We start from the raw sequence: 16,894 nt of genomic DNA on the forward strand, positions 1-16,894 counted from the left end.
TCAAGTGTTGAGGAGAGGTGGAAAAGAAATAAAAATTATTATTATTATTATTATTAAATCACATTCAAAATAGTTTTGTTATTTAATCTTTTTTTTAACTTTCATGAAATAATGTTTTACCTTTATATTTTTCAAAATATTGTAATCCAACTTCAATCCCATTTTGGGAGAAAGGTGGGGTATAAATTCACTATATATATATAAACTAAACTAAAATCGCCTCCTTCCCTGTTAGTTCAGACATATGCAAACTGCAGCATCCTCTTCTGGCTTATGTGTTTTCTGAATTAATAAGTTTTGACTTCCTGAAAACAACCTGATGTTACGGGGCCACATGTGTCCAGGAATTAATCCATTAAATATTGGAGGGTATGCATTTGTGTGATTAGGTTCCTGTACACTTGATAACTGGAAAAAATGTGGATTTCATTGAAAAGTACTGCATTTTAGATGATGCAGAGTTTTTCTGTTGGGGTAGTACAGCTAAGATAGCTTGCTCACCTATTCTTCACATCACAATACTGCAACTGTACCAGAAACACTGAATTGGGCCATTGTTTCTTGACAAAAAAGAATGCAGACTCTCAATACTCAAGTCCCTCTTTTACACCGTGTTACCAACTTACACTTCATACACTTCAGCTATTGAGAATGATTCGGAACACACTCAAATAAGGAGTAAATTGATATAAAGTACAGCTCAAGGCCTAGAACAAAGACAAGTGACACTAGAATAAAACTAAACTGGCATATTTTATTTCTACAAAATGTATAAATATTTAAAATTTACAGCAGATTTAACATTTATTAACTGTTACAACATCAGAAATGGTGTAAATCTTGATCTGCAGCCCACTGTTAAAATGTAATAACTGTATTTGTGTCCCAGGCACTGACTTTAGGAAGATTTGAGCAATTCCTTGAGTAAAGGCTCTCAGTATAACATGGGAAATACAATACACTGTCAAGTCCACAACTGTAATTTAAAGGACCACCTTATATATCTTTTAGGCATACACTTAAGATATTTTATATCTACACCTAAACCTGTGGGCATGTGAAATATGAACATGCACATCATCCAAGTATACCCATCAGGAGGCTAGGATTAGCAGTTACTCCCTGTGCGAGTATACTTGAGGCAAACCTGGATTTGCCACCCTGTAATACATATTATGGCTCAAATGAAGAAATAACAGTGATGTTGAGAAGGGGCCCTATTTGCGAAGTAATGTACTTATCCAAAAATCTGCTATTTGATAGAGAAAATGGACTTCAGTGTACCTGCAACAATGAAAATGGGATTTCAGAAGCATATGTGCATGTCTGAAATACATTTTTACACTAATAATTCACATAAGCTAATTCAAAACACATTGCTGGCGTTCATTCAACACCTTGAAATCAAACAGTAGCTTATACTGAGCGGCAGTTTAGATGTGGTGTAATCTCACCAGATGTGTTCATACAGTAATAGCAGCAGACTGTTTTTTAAAAAATCTATTCCATACATTGAAATACAAGAGAACGTGTATGATGGTTAGTCAAATACATTTGGAATTTACACGTCATTGCTACCACAATGATTAACAATTTGGATGTCCTGTTGAAAATACAAACGTGTTAAAATTTTCCAGTTTATTGTGATGCAGAAGGACTTAGAAGACAGCGACATTATAGAATTCTATTTCAGATTCAGCCTCTAGACCAGGGATATGAATTATGTTGTCTTCCAAATGTTGTTGGCTGACAACTTCCACTGTTCCTCACTGTTGAGACTTCTGGCTATGGCTAATGGAATTTGTAGTTCAAGAACACCTGGGGGGCATATTTTATGCACCCTTGCTACAAACCATTACATCCTAATATGTAGCTTTACACATAAGCATGTTCACCATTATTTGCCTCATCTGAGACTGTATTTAGCATCCACAAATGAGATGCAACTAAAATTTATATGATCAGATATGATCTTCATTACTTTCAAGTAAAAGAAAAAACCCTAGACCATGTTGCTTAGCAGTACAGTACTAATCTCAAAACATTATTTAACTTGTTTACAAGCTAGATAAAAATACAGTATTTGGGTCTCAAGAGTCCAGAAATACTCTTGAAGATAAAGTGAATTCATTAGCACTGGCTCAAAAGCACAATACCTTACCCAGGTGGGCCACGGACAGAGAATGTATAGCCCTCTACATATTGTTAGACTTCCAGCATTCCGCACCATCAACTATGCTGGCATTGTGGATGTAGGCTGCATGCTCTCCATCTCCAGAAAAGACTAACATGAGTATGAGAGATGGGGTTGAGCATACCAGCTGTCCTCCAAAGTCTTTGTGCGTATCAGGCCCACTTCCCCATGTTGAATAGCAAAATTTGCAGAAGTGTACTGCTCATGTTAGTTTGAATGCAGAAGTCTCCACTTGACTAGAAATCCTGTTTTGTCAAAGCTTCTGATCATACAAGTGATTCTGCTCATGTTCAAGTGAGCACAGACCTCTTCATACAGGGACCATGAGTTTCATGAGAGTTATTTGGGGAAGATAGTCAGGTCAGAAGTAGAAATCAGTTAGGTTCAGGATCAGAGTTAACTAGGAGATGAGTGTGTGAGAATGAGATTTGAATACACTGAATAATCAATCTGTGATGGTAGGTTCAATTCCTGTTTGACAAATAATTATTTTTGTATTCTACACTTGAGCCTTTGAGAATGGTGCACAAGGAATACTAGAAAGCTTGAGTTCAGACACATGATGTCTGTGGTGTCAGCAGTTAAGCAAAAATGGTGTCTGGAGTTTTGTCCCCCAGTATAGCTTTCCCCCCTGAGGCTTTGGGTATAGTACAGACAAAGAGGGAAACTGGATTGGCATAGCCATGGGCTATTTTAATCTGCGAACTAGCCTTTTCATCTGTTTTAAAATGTTAACCATTTACATTTCTAAAGTTCAACTATAGCTCCTGCTCAGTGGTGACATCCCTTTCTACACACTCGTGTGAGTAGAAAGTTGAGTGCTGCTGGGCTAATCCTACTCAGTTTCCACACCTTTACTTGAGAGGTGAAGGAATAAATTTTCCAGGATGCTAAGCTGGGTGCAGAGCAGAAGCAACCAGACATGGTGGCTGAGTTAAAGAGTGGAAACAGCTCTTTGGCCCAGCAAGAATATAAAAATTACAAATGTGGGCAGAGGGGGGAATCCAATTCCTGCTGGACTATGGTGAGATTCATTGTTTTGAGTAATCTTCAGTGAGGACAACCTAATAAGAATGATGCAAAGCTCCATTGCTGCCTTTCTACTAGGGGCTTTCTAAATTCATTATTGAACAGAATAGTATTAGAGTACACTATTTTGTGGCAATGTTTTCTCTATCTTCTGAGTAGGTCACAGGTCTAACTCTCTAGATATCTGTCATCCATTTGCAAGAGGCCTTAGTGATGTAAATATTGTTAGTGTTGGCATACACGTTGGTGGAATGGACCTTCAGGAGCCAGCCTCCAACACATTACTGCCTCTCATGTGCTATCAATGCTTTGCCATCACTGGTCTGGTCCCAACCAACAGCCAAGGTTCTGAAAGCAGACCCCATATTATGAAAAACTGCCCTCAGGAGCTAAAAGAAGTGCCCTAAAATAATCTATCCAAATCAAACCCTAAGTCTGAGCAACTTTCTACACTGAATATCAGTAATGACTCTGCTTGCCATGCTTCATCTTGTATCAAACCTTCTGTGACTACATCTACTAGATCTCCTATTTGACCGTTGCTTACCTATGCCAGATTTCAACTCCACTGCAGCTTGTTGCAAAGGCAGAAGCAGAGCAAAACTACTCTAGCAAGATTGATAGTCAAACATATGACCAACTTAAAATGAAGAGACCTGATGGACAACTCTAAAGGTACAGAGATAATCTCACACCTCGTCTTGTGAGATTTTTGTCTTTTAGAGGAAAACATTGGCACTTCTCCAAATATTAATACAAGAATTATAGAGACCTACTAAAAGGTTATCCCCATCAATGCTATCTCTTAATCCAAATCAGGTTCCCTCCCCGAAAATATGCAAAGCCCTTAGCAAAGGCATTATTCTTTTTCCAAATTCCAGAAAATGTTTTCTATGGGAATAGGATTAGTTTATCTGAACCTTAAAAAGGTAAACATAAAGGTTTTCTCAACCTTACTGCTGCCAATATCTCCCTGTGAGTGCCAAGTGGAAAAATCGTAACTAGTCAGTTTGAAAATTTAGGTACCGTGCACTACCAATTAGGATGCCACTGGTCCTGTGAGACTGCTACTAAACTAGGATCTTTCATTTGGGCATCTTGTTTGTGAGATCAGGTAAAAGAGAAATTCCTGCCATGCTTTACCTCATTCACTCTGACTAGCAACCCCTCATCTCTTTTGTCTCCCCCCCCCCTCTGTATCTTAAGAATATCTGGCCACAAGCCCTTCTCAGACTGTGGAGATTATTGCACCTGCAAATCCCGCCAGGATAGATTCAGATTTGAAAAGTAAAAAAAAAAAACAGGTGTTATTGCATGCAGCTGAGCATGGGCGAGTACGACTTGTCTGCAGCCTGGTCTCCCACTGTACTTATCAGCTGCTTTTCAAAAACTGGAGCTGGCCATTTTGGAAAAGCTGCTGGATAAGTGCAGCTGGGGTCTGGACTGCAGACACATTGCACTCGCTTGGCCTTGGCTACATGCAATAACACCTGTTTTTGACTTTTGACCCGCATCTATCCTGGTGGGATTTTCAGGTGCGATAATCTCCTATGTCTTCTGCCTCCAACTCATCTGTTTCCTACTGATTATTGGCCTGCTTATGGAGACAGATGTTTTGCCTTTCACTCCACTAAGCTGTAACACTTAGCTTGTCACTCTGTATCTTTTACTATCCTAGTATATTGTAATGGTGAGCGAATGAATGAGACTGGGCAATAGGCATGTGAATATTCCAGACAGATAATATTACTAAAGGGCAAAACAACTTGGCAGGTTTCATCCATAGGAAGAGTCTATATGTGATCTTCTCCCAAGGTCTAAAGCCTTGTGTTTTAGTGAGAAAGAAACAGGCCCAGACAAACACTCCTCTACACCATGATAGATTGATACCATTCAGCTGAGTACGAATCACTTTGGCTAGCTCAGTGTGACATGTAGCATTATTAGATAAACCATATGTAAATGTAGCTGAAGTAATGCATCGTTTATGCATTTCTAGATCTAATATCACTTGTGACAGACCAACATGGAAACTACTGCAGATTCCAAAGTCACAACCAGATTGCTCTTACAATGAAAAAAGGCATAAAGTTATGCCATATAATTGGTTTTCTTTTCAAAGAACATCCTGTTCATTATTTATATTTCTACCAAGCCTTCTAGGTAAACATGGCTTTCAAAGCTATCAGTTTATTATACCATGGTTTTAATTAATGCACTGCTGTCACAAGTAAAACTTTCATACTTGCACATCTGTTTAACTTCATAATATTTGAAGACTTAATAAGGATTGAAGGGTAGACATTTTTGGGCAGGATCTTCAGGTATTGTTATCTGCTGCATATGTCAACAATAATAAAAATGATATTAAAGAAGAATTGTTACAATCATTAAGGGATGGGACTAGTTAATATAACAAGGTTCAACTTGAACTGAAGTGTCCAGTGTAAACATGCCATGTTTTCAAGAGATTCAAGAGAAGTAGACTGGCATTACTATTTTTCACAATGGCTTATACTTTGCCAGGAGTACATGTTATTTCTGGACAATATCAATTCCATTTCATGATGTGATTTTTTGCTGCTATTTTAGTTTTACATCCCATCTGCCAGCATATCCTTCATTAAGTATTGATTTTACAAAGAATAAAAAAAATCAGGAATGACTTTTTTCCCCTGCTACTATACATGAAAAACATCTGTTATGTACAGAAAAATTACCATCAAGAAATCCTCTCCTATATGCTGGTTATGTCTGATTAAAAAACCTAATTCTTCCTTTGTTGCCATGAAGGACCAGTACACACACATCATCTTAATGAAACAAATGATATAATCTTTCACAACGCAAGTGAATTTCATAAGGCATTTAACATTGTCACTTTCAAGCAACATTACATGACAACCAACAGTTAGCCCACTATCCCACCCTAAGATCTTGGAGTTCAGCCTTTCAATGTTTTTTGTGAGTCTGATCTTCTTTTGAATATGTCCTGGTAACAGTGTATGTCATGGTATATAAAGCGCTCATGTGTTCAGCTGAATGAGGAAAAAAGTTTGAGGGGGAAAAAGTGCAAACATGCTTTTAAGCAATTAAAAAAAATGTTCTTCCAACAAGTAGGCTTTTAACCAAGCATTCAAAACCTTTCACTTCATCAACAAGAGAAAGGAATGTATATCCTTTTATCTGATCTAAATGAGTGACGTATAAATGGTCTAGAATCTTACAAGGCCTGAAGAAACACAGCAAGTCTCTCCTTCCCTCTTGGCTTTAGGCAACCAAGGTCATGTTACGGAGGAGCCACTGCTGAGATCGGCTTTCGCTGCAATCTTTCATGGTAGGAACCATTTTGTCATCCTCAGACGGTTCATCAAGACACTGGTTGCTGTTCACATGTCTCAAGGTAAGCCGCTGTAAAAAAATACAATCATCATGAAGAAGATGGTTTAAGTTTTGGACAGTTCACATATTTCTCCAGAAACTATGACCACCTTGCCAATGGAATACGATTGCTCCCCTACAACCCAGTGTTTCTCTTTCCTGTACTACATTCCCAGAGCACAAGTGAGCCATCTAGCTGCGGCTCCTGATACAGAAAGGTAATTTTAAAAAGGATCTTGGGATGAATGGATGAGTGATGGTTCAAGTTTAGGAATATGTTGTGTACCACAACAGTTCCCAGCATAACTGGTAAAAATAGCCAACACACATCAGTGAAGGTACAATGCTGTACCTTCGTTCCAATCAGCATGACATCAACGTTTTGGAAAAGCTGGTTCCTAGTTGCTTAAGGTAGACTTATGGCTAACTTAAGGTCAACCTATTATGATATTTTCTTGGTAAGATTGGTTCAGAAGGGTTCCTCATTGATTTCCTATATGGGTGAGAGTGTGTAACTGGCCAAGATCATTGAGTGGGTTTCCATGGCTGAGCAGAGATTTGAACCTGTTCTCTCAAAGTCCTAGTCCAGCGCTCACACCTCTACACCACACTTGGTCTTTATTAAAGCAACTCAAATGTTATTACAGTATTGATAACTTAGGTCCAATACAGATGGGCAAAAAGCACTGTCCTGGGCCTGAAATTAGGGCTCAGGAGAGTGGAGTAAATTCTAGGTGACATACCACCAGCTGTAACTATGGGATAACTACTCCCCATTTTAAAAACTGGAAAGATATTCAGTAGAAATATTAGAATAGATTTCGGAGTTCAGAATAGTATAACTCTCCAAAGTTGGGTTCAAATGAAATATTAACATTAATTTAATTGATATGTTTTAAACTGGGAATATCAAAAAGACAATGGTAACTGATACTTTATTCTATTGCACTGTATGGTTTTTAAGATGTCGTAACCTGCCTTGATTCCTTGAGAAAAGGCGGGCTATAAATATTATTATTATTGGCATTATTTTATTTCTCAACAAATTTTTTAAAAAAAGTTTTCTGATAAGCAACATACATCTTTTGATCCCCGCCTCCAGCTACACTGTTGAAGTGATCAGTTATTTCTTTACAGTTACTAAAACTTGAGGTACATGTAAAAACAAATGAAATATTATTTCCATTTTCTTATTAAGTGAACTGACATGGTTCTGGTCAGCTCTCAGTGAAATGTATCACCTATGCCCTGTTTTGCTGTTTTTAGATGAAATAGTGTCAGCTTGTCTGGTATGGAAGAATTATCTCTCTTCACTAAGTCTTAGCTCAGCCATATCCATATCACTGAGGTCTAATCTGGACAAAAGAAATAGTGCAGATTGACACTGCTTTAGCTGCCATGTCTCAATGCTAAGGGAATTCTGGGATTTGTAATTTTGTGAGATATTTAGCCTCCCTTGTCAGGGAGCTCTCATGCCAGAACAAACTATAACTATATTTACTGAACTTGTCACCTCATCTCCACACCCACAAAGTTTTGATTTCTATGGACATTTTCACACACATAGTGCTATATAAGTCTGTCCCTTGACTTTTCATTCCACTCTATGCATCTCAGGAAGTAGGCTCAAGTCTATGAAAGCTCATGCTACCAACTTCTCTCTTTCAGTTAGTCTCAAAGGTGCTACAAGATTCCTTTGCATACTGATTTTTCATACTGACACAGGTATGAAAGGCACTGTTACTGATACTGGATGTGTGCTTTGGAATTGCTAAGGAACAGGAGGTGTTTTTCAGATATTCTGTACTGGGACAGTGTCCTGAATCTGGGCCTTCTATGTGCAAAGCATGTTCACTACAACTGATCTGTAGTCATCACTAGGACAGAATGTGCCGAAAGGCAGAACATAACAAAAATGCTTCCTGTAGCAACCACTGTATTCAAGGCCATCAGTTCCATTTCAGAAAGTATTTTATAATTTATAAAACACTCAAAGATCTCAACAGCATTATGTACTTTAATCTGTTGAGTTGCTCTTCACACTAAAAATAGTAGGAATGAGATTTATAAATCAAATCTCTTTTGTACTGTGGTTTTGCTTTGTATAATAGTGACACAATGCTGAAAGTAGATGGTGGCATAGGAAGAAACATACTAGTGCCTGAATGTTGTAATCAAAATGTCAGCTCAGTATCTACCTTGCTCTTTAATCTCTTGCAGCTACTCATTAAGACAGATTTGTATTTCTGACCAACTAAGTACTTGCTGAGAGCCAGCATGGTGTAATGGTTTGAATGTTGGACTATGACCCTGGAGTTCAAATCCCCACTCAGCCATGGAAATTCACTGGGTGACCTTGGTCAAGTCACACTCTCTCAGCCCCAAAGGAAGGCAAAGATACCCCACCCCCCAAAAACAAACCTTGCCAATAAAACCCTACCATAGGTTTAGAGTGGATATAATACACAGAACAACAACCACAACAACAAGTTTGTTTATTCTTTGCCTGTTTGGGACTGCAAGCATTGGTGGGGGGTATTATTCACCTGGTAGGGCCATCATACAGCTGTGACTTTATATGACTTGACAGCTTAGTTGTTACCACAGAAATATGAAGTCACAAGCTTCTTCATGGCTTATAACAGGGATGGACAACACATAGGCCATGGATGACATGCAACCCTAAGGCTTATTGTGGACCCACAAATGTTGCCAAGAAACCCCCATGATAGGTTCAGCTTAAGGTCGCCATAAGTTGGAAACAACTTGAAGGCATCAAACAACAACAACACATTGTCCTTTTGTGACTGCATCACTGTAAATGGTGGCTGTGTTGTTGCCATACCTCTAAAGTTCTGCTATTTGTGCTTCTCTCCTTGTTTCTGCTTCTTCTGCAAGCATAACTTTCCTACAAGTATTTGTCAACTGCCTTGTTTGCCTTCTCTGTTCCTCTTCCTTCATATTGGCTTCCCGCATCATAATTTCTTACGGGATAAGCCTGACAGCTTTCTACACCAAACAGCTGCTGTAACTGCTGCTGAATGTCAGTAATAGCAGCCAAGGGGTGAGGAAGTGCCACACTGAAGGGCAGAGGAGCAGTAACCAGCCTTAAGACAGTGCCCAACCTGGCTTAAAAATTGCCAGGGGGCTTGTTCAGATATTAGTTCATGCAAATACTATTGTTTTTCAATCTTTGAGTCCAATGGCTTGCTAAGATCTTCACTAGGCAAAAATCAGTGAAGAACAAAAGGTGTACCCATCCATCCTCAAAACAAACAAACAAACAAAAACCAGGGCCAATGGCAGCTGCAGTGGAAATTTTGATTGGAAATATAATGTGGAAATAAGAGTGAGTCCTGCCTCATCAGTCCACTAACATTGTTTCTTTTACGTTTTGAAAAAAAGAAAAAGAAAAATACACCAAGGGATATCTGTTTAGCTTATCCCAATGGTTTATATTTGCTTAATTTGCAAAGATTTCCAATAGCAAAGATCTGTTTTCAGAAAAACAGTTCAGCAAAATTTTGGTGGGTGTTTTTTTTATTAAAACCCAGAAGCAGGTGGATGTGTAATGTTATAGATAGTGTTAAGGAAAGGTGAAATCACATATTAGGATGCCACTGTAGAAATATTTTTTCTTTTCAAAATGAGACCCTTACCTTAAAATAGTTCCAATGACAGGACTGCACAAAGACCTAACCTTTCGCGAAATGATTACACTTTATTTTTCACTAGACTGGCAAGTGTCACATTTTGCAATTTCATGTGCTGTGCAATTTCTACAGGGAAAGCTCTTTAAGGAACATCTCCCCTGAGGTTTGCCTCTTACTTTAAGCAAACTGTCATTCAATTCCCAAAGAAAAGCCTACATCTGTTATATTAAATCACTCAAGGCCATTTCATATTTTTTGCAGTCCTGTAAAAACGGCATTTTCCCTCTACTGAGAGATATGAAAACAACTTGTTTGCCAACAATTCAGGATATCTTAACATAACTATCATGTTTCAGCTTTAAGTTCATGAGTGAAATCATGAATCTTCTTCACCAGATTTAAGTAAGCTTACAGACTGAGGCGCGTTACAGACCACCGAAAAGCGGCGGCCTGCACCCGCCCCTTTCCCCGCCGGATCGGGGCCTCAGTGGCTAGAGCAGCAGCTGCTGAGGCCCCGATCTGCCGCTTTCCAGGCCGCGGGGAAGCGGCAAAAGGCCCCTTCCTCGCAGCCTGGAAAGGGGTGTCCTTGGGGCTTCAAGCCCCAAGGACACCCCGTGGCAGCAGGGAGGAGGAGAAAGGGGCCGCTTGGCTCCTTTCTCCTCTGCGTCGCTGGGCGCAGCCGGCTGAAGGCTGCGCCCAGCGACGCAAATAGCAAAAGGAGCTCCGTTTCGGAGATCCTTTTGCGGCCAGGGAAGGGGCGTAGTATGCACCCTGGCGCGGCATGACGACATCACATCCACACCGCCCTATATAGAGGCGGCGCGGTCGTGATGTCGTAATGGTGGCGGCCATGTGGAACAGCTGCCGCCATTTTGTGCGCGCTCCGCGCGTGCTAGGGTTGGGGGCATCCAGAAAGGACGCGCCTTTCTAACTCTAGCACGCACAGAGCGCACACTTTAAGGCCCATCTGTAATGGGCCTAAGAAAGCTCACAGATGCTGTACTGCCTCCCATTAATTGTCTCTTTGGATTTGTTGCATAATTTCATATTAGACAAATCTGTTGCTGGGTTTTTCAGTGATCTTCTTTAAGCACTCATTTTTCCAGTTCTGTCATTACCACAAAGAACTTTCTTTGTTTGGTCAACAACTGATTACATTAGGAAAATGCTACCAACAAAACCACCCAATCTAGAATTTTTCATTTTTCAGGATCAAGATTATTATAGTACAGACACCTCAAGCTGTTTAGTAATAATAATCTCTGTTCTCATACTCAAATGGATACAAGATTGTGCAGAAGAATAATACTATTATATTCAACATAAAACTATTGCAAAAGAGCTTAATTATTCCCACTGTTTTAGCAATATATGTTCAAGTGTTTTTATCTTCATGTGTTTGTGAGAAGAGGGTTAGAATTTCTTTTACTGCTGCAATGCTTTTCTATACTGAAACAAAATTAGAAGAAAAATGAGCACTAGTTTAATAAAGAATATTGTAAATGCTTTTGAAATTTTAATACAAAAATCAGAGTGATAACATATGAATTAAGGTATACATCTATGGGGAAGCTGGTGTTTTTTTTTTTTAATACACCATTAGCCAGTGCTTTTCCTTTATAAACAACATCAGCATTGTCAGTCTCAAAAATGTAAAAAATTATCAATATTTATATGAGACACCTTTCTACTATCTATCTATCTATTATTGAATTATATTTACTTACAGGATGTCTTGGCTGCTCTCCAAATACTGCTTCCTGAGTGGCACACATAACAATTCCACAAAACATGTTTTTAAAAAATCACATTAAAACTGATATTAAAGTAATAAAGCTAAAACAAGCACAAGTTAAACACAAAGCAAGGCCCTACTAAAATGATGGGCCAGCTTCCAAAGAGTTTCATACAGGCTTCCAAATAAACTATGAGAAACCAAACTAAACAAACAGTTTATGGAGGAGAACAGGAGAACTTTCTACCAAACACTGAAAATGCCTTTCTTGGATGAAAAGGTTAAACGGGTTTCTACTTAAAACTGCATTGGAAACACAACTTCACTGATGAATCTCAAATTTTTGGACACATTTTCTATTAGAGAAAGTGTTCCCTGAGATATCTTGGTCTTAGGGTGCATGTACACTGTAGAAATAATGCAGCCTGACACCACTTTAATTGCTGTAGCTCCATCCTAAGTGCTGTCATTCCAGCCTGGGATTTCTAATTTTACAAGGTCTTTAGCCTTCTCTTCCAAAAATGCTGATGTCTCACAAAACTATTAATCCAAGGATTCTGTAAGATGGAGCCATGGCAGATAAAGTAGTTTCAAAATGCATCACTTTACAGTATAGATGCACCCTCAGACCAGGAGTGGGAAATCTGGCCTTCCGGATGCTGCTGGACTACAATAGTGAGGAATGCTGGGAATTGCAGTCAAAGAACATTTTGGAGGGTCACATGATTTTTTTTTTTATTTTTTTTTAAGATTGTAAGCCTGAGGGCAGGGAACCGTCTAACTAAAAAGATTGCATGTACAGCGCTGTGTAAATTTACAGCGCTTCATAAATAAAGGTTAATAATAATAATAATAATAATGATTCCTACCCATTTTAAACCTAGGGCCTAATCTTAAGGTATCGGTATCTTGAACTGGACTGAAGAGCACATTGGCAGCCGATGGAGCTGTTTCCATAAAAGTGTCACATGCATATGCCAAACAACCCTCATTATTGGCTGGTTTTTTTTGGTAGCATTCCTTATGGGCAGTGTCATAGACAAACTGTAGATCAGTTAGGTATTGATATAAATTATCTGGTCAGTATCTTCAAGCAGATAATACAGCCAGAGTATCAGCTAAAAGCAGAAGCGGACATTCAATGACATAGCTGTCCCTTGTGCATCCTGAAGAAAGGCTGTGTCCAGAAGTACCCCTGTATATTGGATTTCATTATTCAAAGACAGTAAAATACTGTTTGGAAATAGCCTCTCTCTTATATGTTATTCAACAATATTCCTTTCTATACTGATATTCCAGACTAATATGACTATGTCTTTGAATTTTGTGCATTTTATAGTTTGTATACTTTAACTGAAGTTCCATAGCCTCAGATTTGAGTCAAGCCAAGCTCTTATCTGGTTCATACATTTTTAAATACAGACTGGTCATTGCTTCTACGTGGAACCACCCATGACTGTAAAACTAAACAACATTGCTACTGCATAGGCTAAGGTAGCATGTAATTATCTTCTTGGTTCCATTGACCCATTCACATCTTTTGTAAAATCAATAACCTTCAGTAAATATCCAAGCTGACCCACATTGCTCCAACATGGCAAATAATGTTACTAAGCAACAAAATGTCACTTTCCATATCCACTAACACTTTGGCCTTATGTTCCACTTTGCAGCATCAGCAGACCATGTGAAAGAGTGCAAGATTCCCAGGAGAAGCAGCTCTTCCCACAAAGCATGTTTTATAATTTTTTGCACAGCTGTATACATCAATTTATTTATTTATTTATTTTATATCCAACCTTTCTCCCAGTATGGAACTCAAGGTAGAAAATAAAGTATATGTAAAAGACTATTTATAATGGTTTAAAAAGCTGGAATGGTTTAAAAAGCTTTTTTCCAGTGCTGCTGAACTTGTGCTGAACAACAGCAGTGATTATTGTCCTTTAAGTGGTTCTCACTGTTTGTTGCACTCTCCTGCAGTGTGTGCAGCATTGTATGGGGTGTGGTTCTTGACACCAGTGCACTGCAAAAACAAATGTGAATAATCCCCCCTCTCCAGTGGAGAAGGCAAAGGATGTCATTTTGATTCTTAAAGCATGGCAGCAAGAGCAGAGCATAGGACTGGTCAATTAATAGCAGCTGCTACTTACTAAGAACAACGTATTTTTAAATACAACACGGAACTACACTTTCTAGTTCACAGACAGTGTTTGGAATAAAGAAAGATGTGGAGGGAAAAGGGGAAAGAGGTATGGCACAGAAGGCAGTTAACAGATGGTTTTCACTTCAGCTGCTTTTAACAAACTCAGAGTTTGGGAACATCAAACAAATGCCATGGTTAAGCTGCTATTTCTATGTCTTCACACTATGTATAAACTAAACTAGTCATAGGAAAGGAAAAGAGAAAGAACAAAAATCAAATAAGCTGTCAGATTATTTTTTTCCCTTGATACCAACCTCCAGGCATGTACTAAAGAAAATAATCAGTGGGGCTGGAAAAAATATTCCTAAAAACCTCCTGCCGTGTGTAGTTTCTCAGCAGCCACCTTTGGAAACGGCTGCCATTACAAGTCTCCACAGTGGGGCCACGAGTGCCATCTTCTATTCTGCTTATGGTTAGACATGACTGGGTAATGATATGAAGAAATGTGTGCGTCTGTATGAGAGAAAAAGGGCAAAATGAACAGTAATAGCAAAAACAAGGAAATGAAATCTCCATCAAGCCTTAGCAATGAAAAGGTAAACAAACCAAAATAAAGTTATGCTGTTAGGTAAAGCTGTAAGGTAGGGCCTAAATACCCTGAAGGCTCCTGATCCCTATCTGGTCTTGGAAACTAAGCAGAGTCAGCACTGGTTAACGCTTGGATGAGAGACCGCCAACCGATACCAAGTGCTGTACACTGTGTTTCAGAGGAAGGAACTGGCAAAACCACTCCTGAGTATTCCTTGCCAAAGAAAACTCAGTGAAATTCATGGGGTCACCATAAATTGACAGGCAACTTGAAGGGATATGCACACAAAGCTGCAAGGTTTCATCTCTAAGTAGTCCCAGTAATTACAGGGTTTCAACACAATTGTTAGAAATGAGAAGATTGAATAAATGCAAGAAATCCAAAGATCCTGAGAGCCACACGCAGATTTCCATTCTCTCTGGCTGCCATCCAGGTGGCCTCATTTCAAGTGAAACTGTTATGTTATTCTAGCTGAAAATCAAGTTGCTATTCAGCAAAATTATGTAAGAGAGAGTAGGTCTTGACTCTAGGATTTTTGGCTTGCATTGGTTAAAACACCAGGTGGGAAATCATGAAGGGTGGTGGTGGTGGTTGCAAGTATGTTTTCTCTTGCTTTCAGAAAGAGGGTACATTTGATGAAAGCTCTTCCATGTAAAAATTCCCTACAGATAGGAAACAAGGGCATAACAGAGAGTATTTCTGCCTAATGTTTTTATTTGGGTTATGTGGAGCATTTGTTAAGATTAAGGGCACACTCAAAATGTTCTTGTGGTGTGCAGAACAGCCTTCACTGTCTTCTGTCCCACCAGCATTACCTTACTTGCTAGTGAAAAAATCCTAGAGAGTGGAGGGAAACCAAACAGCTCACTTTTAATGTCTCTTGGTAACAAAAGGAGTTTTCCTCAACATACAGTCCTCCAAGGTCAAACTCCATATCACAAGGCCAGAGGAGATTGATGGCAGAATGGATGGGTGTGTTGTGTGCCCCACATATTGGCCTTGTTGTGGTTTTGTATGGATATGTATTATAAATAAACAAATAAAAAGCCGCTACCCGCGTAACAAAACCTGTAACTAGTATATTGTACATTTGTAAGAATGTAGGAGTGATTTCCACTCCTCCTCTTTTTCCTCCTCTGTGGAATCCATCTAGTTCAAAGCTCTCATCATTAATGAACACTGGCTGAAAATTCATTATTATCTCTGTTATGGTACTATATTGGGAATCAGAAAAAAATGGGAATGGCACAGAGGGGGAATTGTTATCCCAAATATATTTTTGGATAGGATTCTTCTCTCCTTTGGGTGACTGCCAGCCAGTTGTCAGGAAGTTTTAGAAGAGTGCTATCTTTGATATCAAGATATAATGCATTTCAAGTGCTTTGCAAGAGGGAGCGAATAAGAGAAATTGGCTATCACATGCAGAACTTAGACAGGATAGTTATTGGAATACACGCTTCAAACTCCACAGGCTGTTTCCTGTTTTTCTGGTAGTATAGAACCAGAGCTTGGGTGGAAAAATCCTTTCTTTGCATGATGACTTCCAGAACTTCAGCTGAGCAATTCTGTGAACTAAAGACTGCAAGAGTAGGATCTTATCTTTTAAATCTGTGGCAGGGATTCTCTGATCTGTTTCACATAAAAAAGAGCCAATGCTCAAAATCAGAACAGTGTTTGGACCTCAGGAGTTCTGGCCATTTTACAAATTATGTTTGGCTTTTTTTTTTTAGCAGAGAAGTAGCCTTCAGTCCTGGTATAGCTACCTTCTCCTGAACTTGGTCAATAAAATGATTCAAAATTGATTGATACCATCGCCCTCATCCCTCCCCTAGAGGAAGACTCATTTTTTATGCTAATCTGCCTGAAATTTTAGTGTATTCCTATTGGACAGTTTTAAACTTTTGATGTTTAATCTCTTTTTATGGGTTGATCACTGTTTTTATGGGAGGGTTGGGGTTTGGGGGTTTTTTAATTGTAATTTTTAATTATTTGATGTTTTATTTATACTGTTGGAATCCGCTTTGATTCTTTTGTGAAAAAGCGTAATACAAATTATTATTACTGTATTATTATTATTATTCACTGATTGCAACACTTCCTGCCATTTTAGTCACCAAAGCTGAAGTTGTCTGGGGCCAATGAGTCCCTAAAAATATGAATTTGTGATGTG

At 38.8% G+C, this 16,894-nt stretch overlaps 1 protein-coding gene across 3 annotated transcripts in view; it reads right to left on the reverse strand.

The window, feature by feature from the left end:
• Positions 1-734: 734 nt before the first annotated feature.
• GALNT13 (polypeptide N-acetylgalactosaminyltransferase 13) overlaps positions 735-16,894 on the reverse strand; it is a 268,667-nt gene continuing 252,507 nt past the window's right edge. For 2 of the 3 annotated variants that reach the window (XM_042480727.1, XM_042480736.1), the window contains 2 exons: positions 14,450-14,648; positions 6,509-6,634 (listed from right to left, as the gene is read on the reverse strand). In XM_042480727.1, coding sequence (XP_042336661.1) covers positions 14,463-14,648 — 186 coding nt within the window. In that variant the 3' untranslated portion in view covers positions 6,509-6,634; positions 14,450-14,462. Of the gene's footprint in view, positions 6,635-14,449; positions 14,649-16,894 lie in introns of all 3 variants that reach the window. The other variant, XM_042480745.1, reaches the window with a different exon arrangement.

Source organism: Sceloporus undulatus, chromosome 1 (assembly GCF_019175285.1).
Source record: "Sceloporus undulatus isolate JIND9_A2432 ecotype Alabama chromosome 1, SceUnd_v1.1, whole genome shotgun sequence".
In the NCBI taxonomy this organism is placed as follows: domain Eukaryota; kingdom Metazoa; phylum Chordata; class Lepidosauria; order Squamata; family Phrynosomatidae; genus Sceloporus; species Sceloporus undulatus.